This window comes from Puma concolor, chromosome C1 (assembly GCF_028749965.1).
Source record: "Puma concolor isolate L17-30 chromosome C1, mPumCon1.1.hap2, whole genome shotgun sequence".
Taxonomy (NCBI): Eukaryota; Metazoa; Chordata; class Mammalia; order Carnivora; family Felidae; genus Puma; species Puma concolor.
The window spans coordinates 190770844-190788399 of record NC_141674.1 but is presented as its reverse complement, the minus strand read 5'-3'; the positions used below and the strand labels follow the sequence as shown (position 1 = coordinate 190788399).

The 17556-nt window shown below is 36.7% G+C and overlaps 1 protein-coding gene across 8 annotated transcripts in view; it reads left to right on the top strand.

Annotated features, from left to right (window-relative positions):
• The window catches only part of RAPH1 (Ras association (RalGDS/AF-6) and pleckstrin homology domains 1), a 108730-nt gene that overhangs the window by 22258 nt on the left and 68916 nt on the right, over nt 1–17556 (top strand). For all 8 annotated transcript variants that reach the window (XM_086719354.1, XM_086719350.1, XM_086719349.1 and 5 more), the window contains exon 2: nt 15536–15655. In XM_086719354.1, the coding sequence (XP_086575480.1) occupies nt 15536–15655 (120 nt within the window). The remainder of the gene's footprint in view (nt 1–15535; nt 15656–17556) is intronic.

Below are 17556 nucleotides of genomic sequence, written 5' to 3'. Positions count from 1 at the left end.
AATGAGCCATCTCTGGTTGGATTTGTGACTCCCGCCAGAATAAAATACTGATATGCAAAGATGGAAGAAGAACTACTACTATATGTGGGATTTACTAGTAAAGTGATTTCTCCCCAATCTTGAGTTTTTATTTAGAGTTCTGGCTAATTCTAAAAATCTATTTTAGCAGTTGTATGAATTCAGTGTTCTGGCTAATTCTAAAAATCTATTTTAGTGATTTGTGAAATTTAGGAATTGGGAGTAGCTTCTTTCAGGGATATGGAGAGAAAAATATTGATGGGACAGAATGAGAAGAGAGAATCTAAAGAAATGGAGATACAGGGGCGCCTGGGTGTCTCAGTTGGCTGATTGTCCAACTTTAATTTTAGCTCAGGTCATGATCCCAGGTTTGTGGGATCAAATCCCACATCAGGCTCCATGCTGAGCATGGAACCTGCTTAGGATTCTCCCTCTGCCCCTCTCTCCCACTTGTGTGTGTGCGTGCACTCTCTTTATAAAGAGGAAGAAAAAAAAAAGAAAGAAATGGAGATTTTAAAGCAGGTTGCAGAATAGGAGTACAGAATTTTGGAATGAAACCTTGGAAAGGAGAGAAATAGAGATGAAGTTGAGAAAAGAGATACAGTGTGATAAATGTACTGACAAATTTCTTAAACTTTGAATTTGATTATATTCTTTGTTTATAAAATTAATTTCAATTAGGTTTCTGTCATGTGCAGGAACCCTTACTATTACTCGTTCGTTACTTGTTAAGAGGGTCATTTTTTAAAAAAATTTTTATTTATTTATTTTGAGAGAAAGAGAGAATCTTAAGCAGGCTCTGCACTGTCAGTGCAGAACCAGACACAGGGCTCGATCTCACGAACCTGTGGGATCGTGTCCTGAGCCAAAATCAAGAGTCGGACACTTAACCTACTAAGCCACCCAGGTGCCCCAGGAGAGTCATATTATTAATATAGCTATTGAATCAAATCATATCCCTAGAAACAGGCTTATAGAAATATTATAAAAATATTTTGTGAAAACTAAAGTGCATTGCAGAATTTTCTTCAGTTTTTTTTTTTTTTAAACCGTTCTTCTGTTGATAGCAAAATTAATTTTAAATTAAGTGTTGGTTCTGGGACACCTGGGTGACTCAGTTGGTTAAGTGTCTGACTCTTGATTTCCACCGAGGTCATGACCTCATGATTTGTGAGATCAAGCCCTGTTTTAGGCTCTGTGCTGATAGTGCAGAACCTGCTTGGGATTCTCTCTCTTCTTTCTCTCTGTCCCTCCCCTGCTCTCGCTTGCATGCACTGTCTCTCTCAAAATAGATAAATAAACATAAAAAATAAATGTGTTGGTTCCTTAAACTTAGTATTTATTGAAAATTGGATAGGGGCGCCTGGGTGGCTCAGTCGGTTAAGCGGCCAACTTTGGCTCAGGTCATGATCTCACGGTCCGTGAGTTCAAGCCCCGCGTCAGGCTCTGTGCTGACAGCTCAGAGCCTGGAGCCTGTTTCAGATTCTGTGTCTCCCTCTCTCTGACCCTCCCCTGTTCATGCTCTATCTCTCTCTGTCTCAAAAATAAATAAACATTTTAAAAAAATTAAAAAAAAAAGAAAATTGGATAAATCAGCCACTTTTTTTTTTTCTTTTTTAAAGGAGCGCACCTTTAGTTTTGAGTCCTCTGAAATTAGATGTCATCTTCTATTTGGAGTCCATCAAATTAGAAATATTTAACAGAAAAAAGTTGAAATTCAGATGAAGAAAAAATATATTTCTTTGATAGTGGCTCTGGGGTGACAAATGAGAACCATATGATCTCTCTCCGGAAGTCTGCAACCTAGTTGGGTGTGGAGGGTGATAAGGCAAAGTACACATAATATAAAGCTGATTTGCTGTAAATGCCATAGAGAGGTACAAAGTTTATGGGCGTCTTAGAGAAAGTAGCATCCAACTCTTTTTTGTTTAGCACAGTGCTTAAAATTTTTTTTAGTTTTTGTTTTAAAAATTGAGATATAATACACATATATAACTAACTTTTTTAAAGTATAAAATTCATTGAGTTTTAATGTTTTTACAAGGTTAAACAACTTCATCAAATTCTAGAATAAACTTTTTATTTTTTTTAAAGTTTATTTTCATTTTGAGAGAGAGCAAGCAGGGGAGGAGCAGAGAGAGGGAGAGAGAGAATCCCAAGCAGGCTCCACATTGTCAGCGCACAGAGCCTGATGTGGGGCTCGATATCGCAAACCATGAAGTCATGACCTGAGCCAGAATCAAGAGCCAGCCGCTTAATGACTGAACCACTCAGGTGCCCTTAGAATAAACTTTTTAAAACTTTGAATGTTTAAAAAAAATTTTTTTTTCAACGTTTATTTTTTTTTGGGACAGAGAGAGACAGAGCATGAACGGGGGAGGGGCAGAGAGAGAGGGAGACACAGAATCGGAAACAGGCTCCAGGCTCTGAGCCATCAGCCAGAGCCTGATGCGGGGCTCGAACTCACGGACCGCGAGATCGTGACCTGGCTGAAGTCGGACGCTTAACCGACTGCGCCACCCAGGCGCCCCAAACTTTGAATGGTTTTAGCTGAGGTTGTGCCTTCTGGTTCTCAGGACCACCCACTCCCTATTGTTTTACATCTGGTTGCTTCTGGCATTTATATTGGTTACGTAGGCTTGCTACTAGGCTTGAGAGAGCTGTTTTTTCTAGCTTCATTAACCCAGAAGCAAGTGCCAGAATTTCCCTAGGTTTGCCAGTGTGGGGAATACTGGTTCTTGTCCTCCTGAGCATCCTTTTTCCCACCTCTACCCTTTGCGCATTTTATCGTCTACCTCCAAAAATGGTCCCCACCTCTGCTGCAGCTTTTTGTGAGGAATGACTTGTCACTGACCTCGAGAGGGCTTTCTTAGAATAAAATCCAAACTTCTGTTTCTTGGTTTACAAATCCTTGAATGATATGGCTCTCTCTTCCTATCAGACTATTCTTTCTTTCTGTTTCCTGACGCACCAAATTTGTGTGCTGTACCTGGAATGTTCTTCTCTCTGATTTGTGCATGTCTGACATCTTTTTGTCATTCATATCTTAGTTTAAATATCACTAATTAGGCCTTTTCTGTGTATCCAATCTAGAGAAGCTACTCCCATCACTTTCCCTATAATTGTAACCTAATTATCACCATATTTCTCTACCTTAACTAGAATCCAAGTTTATTGTTAACAGATCCCTTGTTTGTCACATTTATAACTATAACCTGAGCTTCTAGAACAGTGTTTGGCACACACTGTGTGCTCATATATATTTGTTGAATAAATGTTGAGTGAAAAATGCCTGCTTTGAGGGCTCCTGCTCTGGTTCATCTTTCTGCATCTTCCTGTTTTTGTCTTCCAAAAATTTGCCAGAATCTCTGATCTTTGGATGCCTTTGCCATCTCTAGCCTTCATTGCCTTTGAGTTTATTCCCTTTTGCAATTGTTTACTGTCACTTCAGTGGGATTTTAGGGAGAGAAAGAAATGTATTTCCCCCCCCCCCCCTGTTTTTTTTGACAGATTGAGAGGTTGCAGTCAGGTTGAAAACATGAACACAGGCTGTGTTCAGAAAGCATGCTTGTTTTTTGAGAATACTGAGTATGAAAGGTAGAAAATAAGGTTGAAAATTTCGGTTGAGGCCATGTCAGAGAGGGTGTGAAATCATTTGATGAAGTTTTACTTAATTCAGAATGTCATGGGAAACCCTTGTGGGTGTTTGATCAGAATCATGGCATGAAAAAAGTTTTTAAGGAAGATTAGTCTGACAGTGATGGATTAAAAAAGAGAGGTCAGTTAGGAAGTTGGTAGAATAACGTGAGGACAGTGTAGTATGGATCTGAACCAAGATAGTAGTCATCAAAATAAGAAAGAGGGCAAAGGCTGAGAAAAATAGTTGAGCCTCCTGGTGCTGACACTGATGAATTGCTCTGTGATAATTATAGTTTAGTGATGTGACTTTTATTTAGATGGATTGGCTGATTGTATGGGGGACTGTATTGAATGTATGTTCTATCAGCAATGTGTTGTAAATGTCTTTCCTAGGATTTTTACATTTATGAGGGAGATGAAATGAAGCAGACAGCTTTGTTGAAGAGGGGATATTTGGTCAATTCTGGCACTTACTATTCTAGATGTCAGGCAGGAGGTCACGGAATATATTGACGAATAATGCAGGATACAAGTGTTTCACTCCCTTTGTTCTCACATTTAGCAACAACATTTTTAATATCAAAGCAACTTAAAAAACCATCTTGAAGTCTGTATTTAGCTTAACCCTTATTATTTGATTAAATACAGTTGACCCTTGAACAGTGTGGGGACTAGGGGTGCTGACCCCCATGCAGTCAAAAATCCAAGTATAGCTTTTGACTCCCCTGAAACTAATAGCCTACTGTTGACTAGAAACCTTATTACCAATATAAACACTTTATTAACACATATTTTGTATATGTATTATTTACTGTATCCTTACCATAAAGTAAGCTAGAGAAAATAAAATGTTATTAAAATCACAAGGAAGAAAAATATATTTATAGTACTGTACCATATTTATCTTAAATATCTGCATAAAACTGGGGTCAGTTCAACCTGTGTTGTTCAAGGGTCAAGTGTATTAGTCTTCGATTTAGAACACATTCTGACTTATTACTGACATACTATGACATTAACCAATTTTTTTTTAATTTTTTTAATGTTTATTTATTTTTGAGACAGAGAGAGACAGAGCATGAGTGGAGGAGGGGCAGACAGAGAGAGGGAAACACAGAATCCGAAGCAGGCTTCAGGCTCCGAGCTATCAGCACAGAGCCCTACATGGGGCTCGAACTCACAAGTTGTGAGATCATGGCCTGAGCCAAAGTCAGATGCCCAACAGACTGAGCCACCCAGGCACCCCAACCAATTTTTCTTAAGTTTATTCATTTTGAGTGAGAGTACATGCATGGGCAGAGAAGGGGCAGAGGAAGAGAGAGGGAGAGAGAGAATCCAAGCAGGTTCTGTGCTGTCAGTGCAGAGCCCAATGCGGGGTTTGATTTCACAACTGTGAGATCATGACCTGGGCCAAAATCAAGAGTTAGATGCTTAATCGACTGAGCCATCCAGGCACCCCTAGTTACTTCATTTTTCATCCGAAGGTTAGAAATGATAGTCTTTGCTTCTGTGAAAGAATTATCTATTTTTTCTAAATAGATATTTTTCTATTTAGAAATTTTTCTAAAGTGGTAAGCTTTTATTTGCATTTTTCTAAAGTGGTAAGCTTTTATTTGCATTAAGTAAAACTAATTTTATAATGACCAAAATAAGCTAAAAAAGTTAACTGAGTAAACCAGGCAAATGCAGTTTAGGAATGGTAACACATGCATACGGTAATAAAAATCATGTGTTGGAGAAATTTGCAGTTATTTTTCAGGGACCTTAAGCTGCATTATTTTATTTGGTAAAAATGTTTTTCAGCTTATATGGTTTTTTCCTTTAAGTTTATTTCTGAATTTTACATGATGTATTAGTTGACATCCTGTGTTTTCCTAACTGAACTACAATTTCCTGAGGGCAGACTTTTCTTTATCTCCCCTCCCTCCCTCCCTCCCTTCCTCTCTCTTTTCTTTATAATTTTTTTTAGTGTTTATTTTTCAGAGAGAGAGAGAGGGAGAGAGAGAATGAGTGGGGGAAGGGCAGAGAGAGAGAGAGGGAGACACAGAGTCCTAAGCAGACTCCAGGCTCTGAGCTGTCCGCACAGAGCCTGATGCAGGGCTCGAACTCACAAACCATGAAATCATGACCTGAGCCAAAGTCAGACACTTAACTGACTGAGCCACCCAGGCACCCCTCTTCTCTCTCTTTCTAAATTTATTTTGATATAAATTGAAACTTACAGAAAAGTTATTATAAGAAGACTTATACAAACAACTGTAGTTTACTTTTTGCCTAATTATTATTCCTCTCTCCCTTTATACATATTTACACACATACGTACACACATACATTTTTTTTCTGAGCCATTTGAGAATAAGTTGCAGACATTTATGACTAAATTCTTTAGCGTGTTTCCTAAGGGCAAAGATATTCTTACATAACTGCAGTAGTGTTATCAAAATCAGGAAATGTAACATTGATACAATATTGTGATCTAATCCACAGCCCGTAGTCAAATTTTAGCAATTGTCCCAATAATGTTCTTTATACCTATATTTATGTATTTTCTCAGGGTCTGGGATCCCGTCCAAGATTGAACATTGCATTTAGTTGTCATGTCTTTTTAGGTTTCCTTTAATCTGGAACATGTCCTGAGGCTTTCTTTGTGTTCTTGACCTTCACATTTTTTCAGCTTTAGGTCAGTTATTTTGTAAAATGTCTTACGATTTGATTCGGGTAATGCATTTTGTCAGGAACACCACAAAATGGTAATATATCTTCTCAGTGTGTTATTTCTGAGAAAGTATATGATATTAATTTGCCTCAATATTAGTGATGCTAACTTTTATCACTTGGTTAAGGCAATTTGTGGGGAGATAGTTTTGACAATTTGTAAACAGTCTTCTCACATCTTCACCTGTTGATCATTCTTACCTGAATCAGTTGTTATCTGGTGATCATTCTTACCTGAATCAGTTGTTACTACAATGGTTACAAATGGTGATCTGTCATTTCATCTACATTAATTCATTGGCATTCTATGAAGAAGAGCTTTCTTTCCCATATGTTTGTTTATATCAGAATGGATTCATGGATTCTTATTTAATGGGCTATGTAGCTTCTCATAATTGATTTTAATGCTTAAATTGTCCCATATTAGGCTCCAGGGACCTCCTTCCGGCTGGCCTCTATGCCCTTATGACAGACATGTCCCTATCTTTATTGAGCACTTTCTGGCACAGAAGATATTCTAGGTTCTCATCTTGTTTGTTTGTTTTTTCCTCCAGCCCCAACTCTTGACTCATTAATCCAAGGGCCCCTGGTTACTTTTTGGGTAGAGTGTGTATTTAGAAACCAAAAACTGGATGCTAAGTATGCTAATTGCTACTGGGATGTTATTGCTATTAGGCCCTTTGTGTGGACATACCTACAAACACACATAAACATATGTCTATCTTTATTTCTATCTATTCCATATTTACCTGTCTGTTTGAAACCTTGAGTTCAAACATAGTGATGATTCATCCTGTCCAAATGGCTTCTAAACTGTCTAGCACTCTCCCTCTTGAAGTTGGAGAGTGTATGCACAATATCAGCTGTCTCCAGAAATAACTGGTATGTAGCAGGGACAGTCCCAGGTATGGAGCAGAATAAGCAACATGAACATCTCTGTCAGCAGTCATGTAAGCCCCATTTCTACTGATATGTATAGTGACTGTATGTGTTTCCTAAGGCTGCTGTAACAACTCATCACACACTGGGTGCCTCAAAGCAACAGACATTTATTCTCTCACAATTCTTGAACTTCAAAAACTGGAATATAAACAAAAGAATATTACTATTATTTGTTCTTGTTTTTTGGTTTTATTGGGCTTTTATTCTGTTATTTCAGATTATGGTTTATGGTGTACTATATAATTAGTAATTATAAGATTGATCATTAGAACTTCTTATTTATTAGGAATGTTAGGGGTTTCTTTGAGACCATTGAACTCAGATTTTTTTTTTCGCTTCAGATAAGGTATTCCTGTTTAGAGTTTAGTATATTAACGGTATCCAATATTATGACAAATACAAGGTAAATAAAGAAATGAATATGGTTCATTATCTTGTGAAAGGAATTCCTTTACCAGGGGTGCATTTAAGTGCTTTATAAATAAAACATTAAATTAGCATATTGCCTTTGATTTGATTTATAGTTTTCTTAAACATTATAATCGCTATCAACTATTAAAAAAATTTCTTGTTTGTTTTATGCTGTTTTTTTTTCTTTTTATTATCTTTAGTTACCTTAGAGTTAATGTACATGATAATGAAGAGGATGTGTTAGTTACATCTTGGGTTGTCAAAAACTGAGACATAAATAAAGGAGAAGGCATAAGGAGTGAATCACCTCCCTTAGTGGTTCTGTCTCCTGGGTAAGGAAGGATTCATCTTGGCCAACCAAGAGTAATACACCTCTCTTATTGATTTGGGAGGTTTAGTTCCATGGGAAACTACAAAACTTAGATCCAGATGTCAGCTCACTCTCATAGGACAAGGTGTCATGCAAGTTTCCTGGTGGCCAATTTTCTCAGGTTGCTCCCATGAAGCCTTCGAATAACAAGTACCTCGCTTCTTTCTTGATCCCTTTCAACACTTAGGAGACCATAACTTCCTTTAGATTTGATTCATGCACAGGCCTACAATAGGAACTTCGTTTTTAGAGAATTTTTTAATCAAGATACTTCAGTATTTACCATCTCTCCCATGGTTAGGATTAATGTTCTTTGAAATAGTGGAATGTATTTTTTGCTTTCTTTGTATCTTGCATAGTACTGTGGCATAATGCTGTTTGTAGGCAAAGTATTTGAAGTATTGGACCTTAGGTAAAATTTGGGCCATTTCTGTTGAAGGCCACTAACCCTAACAGAGAAAACTTCAGTGATTGATTTATAAAAAGCAACTTTTGAGTTTTTGAAAAAACTCATCTGCTTTATAAATTAATAAAGTATAAAGTGATGTTTATATAAGAATAGGCTCATAATGGAAAAGAATCCTCAGGAAAAAACAGTATGTATATGGAACATAAATATATAAATAAAAGAAAAATGAAATTTTGGGAGTAATCAATTAAGGTTCTTATTCTCATGCCAAACTAAGCTACCTATGTTAAATGTGATAACTACAGAAAAGAATGAATGATAAAATAAAACTAAAAATGAACATAAACATTTATGAGATTTTTGGGTTGTGAATAATTTACTGACCAGAACAGTGCAAGAATTCACCAGGAGGGACACCTGGGTGGCTCAGTCAGTTAAGTGTCCAACTTCAGCTCAGGTCATGATCTCATGGTTTGCAGGTTCCAGCCCTGCATCAGGCTCTGTGCTGACGGTCCGGAGACTGTTTGGGATTCTTGCTCTCTGCCCCTCCCCTACTCTCAAATAAATAAACTTTAAAAAAAAAAAAATTTACACGCTTGATAACTTAAAAAATAAAACTTTTGGGGTGCCTGGGTGGCTTAGTAGGTTAAGTGTCCAACTTTGGCTCAGGTCATGATCTTGCGGTCCATGAGTTTGAGTCCCATGTCGGGCTCTGTGCTGACAGCTCAGAGCCTGTAGCCTGCTTCAGATTGTGTCTCCCTCTCTGTCTGCCCCTTCCCCACGCGCACTCTGTCTCTCTGTCTCTCTCTCTCAAAAATAAATAAACATTAAAAAAAATAAAAATTTTTAGCAGTATCTTAAAAAAAGGAAAAAAGACCGTACAAAATTAAAAGATAAAACCAGAGGGAAAAGTTGCTGTACATACAACACGGTATTTAATGTCTTGATTCTGTGAAGAGCTTGTGTAAATTCAGTTAGTTTGTTAAATTCCCAATTTCCATTTGGGCAGTTTACAAATGGTAACATTTAGTTCACAGCAGAACTAAAGGTTCTACGTTAAGGAGTTGTAGATCAAGAAAGCAGTGAATCAAGCACACCTCTGGATGCCCTAGTTACATGAGGAGTTAATGGCCCTCCATTCCCCACAGTTCTCACTTGATGTACATTATGTTGTGTCCTGTTTCTCTCCTCTTCCTTCTCTGCTGTGGCTTCCTCTCTCCTGCTTTTGATGAGTCTTCTTCCTCTTTTTGTGCCTTGCTAATTTTAACAGAGTTTTTTTCTTATTGTTTCTTTTGTCTGATTTAAGTTTCCTTCCTCCTGCTTTTATTTTGCAGGAGTTGTATCTTGCACAGTTGGGGGCACTCCTTGAGCCTGGAAGTTTTTACAGCCTCTCTTATCTAGTGCCTGTTTTTCTTTGGAATTATTTATCAGATTAGAGCAGCATAGGAGGTTTTTCAAAAACTGTTTTTGTGATAGAGCTACTGAAATATAACTGGTCATAAAAAATGAAAATTTTATCTCAATGAATAACTCAGAAGAAGCTTGGAACTGTGGTATAACGGAGGAGTAATTGAGATATGTTAATTAAGGGATCTTCTCATTGCCTAAATTATTTATGGGCTTTGAGAATACTCATTCCAGGTTGCTCTGCCTATAACCAAATTGTGATTGTGTGAAACTGCATCACTTTTGTCTTGCAAATCCACCCAGTTATAACACAACACACTGTGCAGTTGTCACACTTTAGTAGGCATAAAGAATATGTGGGATGACTTGTTAAAAATGTCTTAGGACCCTGGAAATTAGTATTCAGTAGACATTAGACAGACCATCTTAAAACGGACTTTAAAAGAAGCACCCCAGATAATTTTAATGTAGGTCATCAGGAGACCACAACTGGAAATAGATTGCCAATCAGCATCAAGTCCAAACTCTGGTATGGCTTATAATTTTGCTGATAATTCCTTTCCAGCCCCATTTTCCATGGGTCTACACCACATATCTTATGCTCCAAAAATGTTAAGTCACTTAGAATTCTCAACGTGTCTTACTTTGTCACAGCTTTATGCCCTTGCACATCGTGGTCCCTCTGTCTAAAACACTCTTCCCCTTCTCTGCCTTGCACATTCATTCTTCAGGTCTGGACTGAAGCGTCGTCCCTTTCCAGTCTCCTCAAACTAAATTAAACTATAGTCACATAACATACCCCTGTTGTAGTACTTAACACAGTGTTTTATCATTGTTGGTTTCCTTGTCTGCCCCCTACTAGATTATACATTCCTTAAAGACAGAGGCTATCATGTCCATCTCTCTTCCCCCAGTGTCTAGCACACAGCAGGTGTACAGCAAACATTAAATTAAATCAAAGCTTCTCTTGCCTCTTTGGAACATTGAGCATGTTAGACCTGGAGAAATGCTGTAGTGGCAGCTTTGTACTGCTGCATTCTGGGAGTTTTCATGTGGTTTTAAGTACATATATACATACATATGTGTATGTATATATATACATATGTATGTATATATATATTTTTTAACAAAAAAACAATTATTTTTGAATTGTTAAAGGGACAAAAGTTTCAGTAATAAATAAGGCACCTTTGTTTAATACCACGTATTTTTCTTGCCACTCTCTAAACATATGACTTGGACTTCAATTTCCATTTGTGTAATTATCTCTACATAATATTCACAGTAGTCCTCTAAATATTAGCCCCTTCCTAATAACTTTTACACAGTTAAAATACCATTTCTGAGTAAAATACCATTTCTCCCCCTACCTCTTTGCTTCTGTGTTTGAAAATACGGTTGCCTTCTGGGGGAAAAATAGACTTGGCTTTCAAAGTCATATATATGACCTTAGTCCTCTTAAAACTCACTTTTTCAAACTCTTGTTTTATTTGAGTCAGTGTCATGACAGTTTTATAAACACAGGCTTTCTCCTTTGCTCTTTATAATTTGTCCTACCTGGAATATATTTATTCAAATTCTTAAATCCTACTCTAAGCCCAGCCTTCTTGATAAAGATCACCATTCTATCTCACAGTGAGAAAATTGAATAGTAAACCAAAATATCTCCCAAGAGGAAATCTAATAGGGAAAATATGTTTAAATAATTAACTTCATAGAAAATTTAGTGGAAATAATATTGTTTCTTACTAAGGAATACTAAATGAATTGTTTTGTTGTGTGTAGTAGAGCTTGCTATATGTAAGTTTTAACCTGTAATAATCGAAGCACAATTATTGACTGTTATCTGTAAAATGAAACCCAACCTGCATATAAGCAACAGTGGATCATTCCCCCATTATTTTTGTTTTTACTACATGAAAAAAATAAATGTAAGTTAGCTTAAAATATTAGTTCATTCATTATTACCTGCAATCTGTGATTATTCTCTAATAAACGTATGATTTTGAAATAATCAGGCAACCAAACCTTCTCATTACCTGACTCCTAACCCTTCCTCACTTTTTCCAGTTGGGTATTTACTAGACATCTCTCAATCTATCTTCAAAACAGAATCTACACCCTCCCCCCACTTTCTGCTCCAAGGAATAGCAGGCAGGACTGTGTGGTTGGAGGGTAGAGTGGGAAGAGAGGTCACAGAGGTCCCTGAAGTCCAGGATTACTCAGGGTTTTCTTGATCTGCCAGTGACTATGGATTTTATTTTATATTCAGCAAGTCTGCCCTTTGGGGAATAAACCTTTTCGTTTGTGTTAGGGTACATTTATTTTTTCAGAACATAATTTCCCTCAGATGTAATGGAGCAGGGAATTAAAGTGAATATTCCCCTCACCCCCAAAGTACCTAATCTAATAGTCATAGGATAATTTAATAGTATTCTAGTATGCATTATAATTTAAAAATAAGAGTCATAAGTTCTATTTTCTTTTCCTTAATTTTTTCATCTTTGGAGGGACAGTTGACTGTTGTATTATTTTATTTGCATTTTCTGATGTTATTTCCAGTAGGGGCATTATGTTGGGAAAATTCAGATTTAGAATTGCGATCTAATTGGAGACAGGTATCAATATGTAATAAGGAATGAATTTCTGTACAGGATTTGCTGACTTTAACAGTACAGCCAAGACAACTTTGGGGGGGGAGTGCTATTTGGTGTGTGTAATAATTAGAAATGATGCCATTTCTGGGTGTAGGAGAATAAAGATCAACTTCAGCTTCTAGAGAATGGAGAATGGTATTTTAGGGTGTAGATATGTTAAGAAATATTTTAGGACCTAATTTTTTTTTGGAAAAGTCTCTGGATAAGTGTCTTAAGTTAATTTTTATAAATAACCCATGTAGTGACAGAAATTCAAGAATGGAAAAAATTGGCAAAAGTTACATAAATAGTAAAAGTCAAATAGTTGCTTCATAATTTCCATATTGCTCCCTAGCCATATTTCCTCTACTTTAATCTGTAGTAATCCAGGTAAAACTATCAATGAAAATATTTAAAGAGATTTAATAAATCTGAATAATTATTGAGTTTGAGTAATAGGAAAAAACTCAAAATTAACACACTAGTCTTTGATGTGGAGGCTATAGTTCTGTTTAGTTCTGTGATAATTTAAAATACTTATATTCATTTTGAACTATTTCACATATGCTCTACAAAATTATATGCAAAATTATATTCCTATTTTTTTTCCAGTATAGCATTTTCCTTATGGGCAATTACAGTGTGTGCTCAGAAGGGAAGTGCAGGCATAATCATTATCTCAAAGCAGAATTCCTGCTAGAATATTTTAGCTTCTGGGTTATTCCAGTGTATTTAATTTTAAGATTAGGAAGGAAGAGGAAGTTGACTTTTAAATTCCAGTTTTGTTGCTTTTTGGTCTTCATTATGAAGACTGGGTATTACTACCCCTAGATGTTCTCAAGCTAGCAACTGTTATTTGAGTAATTAAATTACCTCGTCAGGTTTCTCTTTGTACAAACATTTTATGTCTTTCTGGGTATATTTAGTGATTAAGTATGATATCAGTTTTCTGTTGAGATAGATCTGTAATTCATTAATGAATAAAAATCCTTGAACTATTAACACAAGTGAATTATAAAAACCAAATTTCTTTAAGACTCAAATGTATGAATTGGGGAATTAGTGGATGTATTTTCCATTTGTCAAGACAGAAAGCCCTGGTCAGGGGGCAGGGCGCCAGGGTGGCTCAGTCCTTTAAGCATCTGAGTCTTGATCTCTGCTCAGGTCTTGATCTCATGGATCATGAGTTCAAGCCCCACCTCGTTTCTCTGTGCTGACAACGCAGAGCCTACTTGGAATTCTCTCTCGCTCTTGCTCTCTCTCTCTCTCTCTCTCTCTTTCAAAATAAATAAACTTAAGAAAAAAAGAATGTCCTGATTTATACATGTTTAAGGTAGTGAAATTAAGAAATGAGAGTTATCAGTTTACATTAGAGATATTGCTAAGCTATGATCCTTTGTAGTATTAAGCTTAAGAAAATTATTTTCCTTAAGTGATTAAATGGGATATGATCTGATTTTCCACATCCTTAGAACTAAGTTCAATTTGATTTTGCAGCATTATTTGACTCTGCAAAATTTTATCTAGTAACATAAGGTTTAAAATTTAGTTTCATGATACTTCATTAGACAATGAAATTCCTCACATAGCATACAACCACATTTTAAGGATCACAATTTTGTTGATTGTTGCTTTGGAAGTACAATATGTGTACAAATTCTTATTTGAGATTAGGATATCTTTAATCTCTGAGGAATTGTTTAAACCAACTGACAGGCAGTATTCCAAATATTGCCTAGTGGGGCGCCTGGGTGGCGCAGTCGGTTAAGCATCCGACTTCAGCCAGGTCACGATCTCGCGGTCCGTGAGTTCGAGCCCCAACGTCAGGCTCTGGGCTGATGGCTCAGAGCCTGGAGCCTGTTTCCGATTCTGTGTCTCCCTCTCTCTCTGCCCCTCGCCCGTTCATGCTCTGTCTCTCTCTGTCCCAAAAATAAATAAAAACGTTGAAAAAAAAATTAAAAAAAAAAAAAATGATAGTTACCAGAATGGGGAGATGGGTGAAATGGGTAATGGAGATTAAGGAGTGTACTTGTGATGAGCACTGGGTAATATATGGAATTGTTGAATCACTCTGTTGTACACCTGAAACAAATATAACACTGTATGTTAACTGTACTGAAAATTTAAAAGATTTTTCAGAGCCTTTATATTGAAATATAATAATCAGATTAATATTACTTTAAGAACTTTAAGTATCTGGTCAGTAATTGATCTTTGTTTTGTGTAATCTTTTTTGCCTCCTCAAAACAATGTGTAGGTTCCATGTCAGATATCCTATGATTAATGAGAAGGAAAATATCTCTTCTTTCATGAAATTACACTTGAAAAGTCATACATATAGGAAACTTTGTATAGGAATTTAAAGTTTTCAATTCCAGTTTTCTAAAGTTTTTTAAATTTCAATCTGGTTCCTTCAATCTTGTAGTAACCAATGAGAAAATAAGATAGAAAGAATATAGGAGGAGGAACTAATTCAACAAACTAACCTAGATAAAATATTTTGTTTTGTCTTTTCTCTGAAGTGATTTTTGGACTAAAGTTTTGCAGGATACATACTTATTTGCATCTAAACAGATTTTTACAGAATAAGTGAGATAATAACTTGCTGGATTGAAGTCTTCTGAAATTGTTTCTCTGTGGTGTTTGGAGTGTTATAGGATCAGTTAGTGGAGAAAACTGTACTACCATAAAATCCTCTGATTAATGGGAGGGCTCTGCAATTTTAGAATTACTGTTAACTTGTGATTCTGGTCATAATCTGATACATTTTGCTTTTTCACAATTTCCTAAAAATTTGAGACTTAAGTGCTCATTCCTATTCACTTGTCAGTCCTGTCTCCATTAATGATTTCTAGTTCCTGTGTGTAATGTGATCTCTAGTTTTGAAGATTTAACTCCAGAAAGTTGCAATATATATCACAAGAGATACTGCATAATTTTTCAAGTTAGCCTGTTACTCTTCATTCTACCCAAATATCTGTATTTCAGATGGAGCAGCTATCAGATGAAGAAATTGACCATGGTGCTGAAGAAGACAGTGATAAGGAAGATCAGGACCTGGACAAAATGTTTGGAGCCTGGCTAGGGGAGCTAGACAAACTCACTCAGGTTAGAAATAGTACTTGAAAAATTATTCGATGATTTTAGTCATCACTGTGTGCTAAAAGTTTACTGTGTGGACATAAGGATATGGATATAGGTTTCATTTTTAAATACTGGTACAAAGGGAAAATGTACAAAACATTCAAAAGTCAATGAATGGTAACTCTAGAACACAGTGTTATCTTCTGTGGTTATTTTAAGAAGTCTAAAAACAAAAAAATACTTGTTGCAGAAGTTCTGTTCATCTAGAGGGATTACTTAAAATCTCTTTTGTAAATTGAGATTGCTAGCTAAAAAAGTTTTAAAACCTAAAATCTAAAAGTCTAAATTTTAGCAAATCTTATTACATAACTTAGTAAATATGAATATATTTTACAACATAAGTAATGTCTTCATATGTAGGTATTTTCTATTACATAATTCTAGAATACTGACAAAACTTCGTTCCTGGCTGCATTTTATTTTTTTTTTTAATTTTTTTTTTCAACGTTTTTTATTTATTTTTGGGACAGAGAGAGACAGAGCATGAACGGGGGAGGGGCAGAGAGAGAGGGAGAGACAGAATCGGAAACAGGCTCCAGGCTCCGAGCCATCAGCCCAGAGCCTGACGCGGGGCCTGAACTCACGGACCGCGAGATCGTGACCTGGCTGAAGTCAGACGCTTAACCGACTGCGCCACCCAGGCGCCCCTCCTGGTTGCATTTTAAAATAGTGGCAAAGCTTTTTCATCTTGTTTTATTGGATCTTGGGTTTAAAAAAGGTGGAATAGTGGGGTGCCTGGGTAGCTCATTTGGTTAAGCATCCAACTCCTGATTTCAGCTCAGGTCATGATCTCACAGTTGGTAAGTTTAAGACCCACATTGGGCTCTGTGCTGACAGCACGAAGCCTGCTTGGGATCCTTTCCTCCTCTCTCTCTGCCCCTCACCCCCGTTCTCTCTCAAAAATAGGTAACAAAACATTTTTTTTAAAGGTGGAATAGTAACTCCATGCTATTTCACTGCAAATGGCATTTCTACTGGTTTGGTACTTGTATTCTTCCCAGTGTTTTAAATTTCTTGCCATATAATGTAAAGAGCCACTCACCAAAAAAGTTGGCTCCTAACCTAATGCTGTGACTGTTTTGTTTTATAAAATTTTTTTTAATGTTTATTTTTTTTTTTTAATTTTTTTTTTCAACGTTTATTTATTTTTGGGACAGAGAGAGACAGAGCATGAACGGGGGAGGGGCAGAGAGAGAGGGAGACACAGAATCGGAAACAGGCTCCAGGCTCTGAGCCATCAGCCAGAGCCTGATGCGGGGCTCGAACTCACGGACCGCGAGATCGTGACCTGGCTGAAGTCAGACGCTTAACCGACTGCGCCACCCAGGCGCCCCAATGTTTATTTATTTTTGAGAGAGACAGAGTGTGAACGAGGGAGGGGCAGCGAGAGAGGGACACAGAATTCGAAGCAGGCTCCAGGCTCTGAATTGTCAGCACAGAGCCTGACGCAGGGCTTGAACTCATGAACCATGAGATCATGACCTGAGTGGAAGTCAAATGCTTAACTGACTGAGCTACTGGGCACCCCATTGATTTTTTTTGTTTTTTGTTGTTGTTGTTTTTGGTTTTTTATTGTATAAATGTGTCTTTAGAGACAGAATTAAAACCATTGCATGCTGTGGCTCACTGATAACAAGTTGCTTTTCAACACTTTAGAAATTTTCAAAAAATGGTTTATGTACTTTATTAGCGGCTTAAACCTCAAGTTTTTGTTTCATTATTTTAATTTACTACAAAGTGTCATCTGTGCACCTGTATCATACATACTGTGTTAATGGGATTTTCAACTTTATATTAAATTGAGTTTAACTTCTAAGTGGTTGGTGAATCCTCTAAAATCATTTGTAAAAATTTTTGTGTATTTG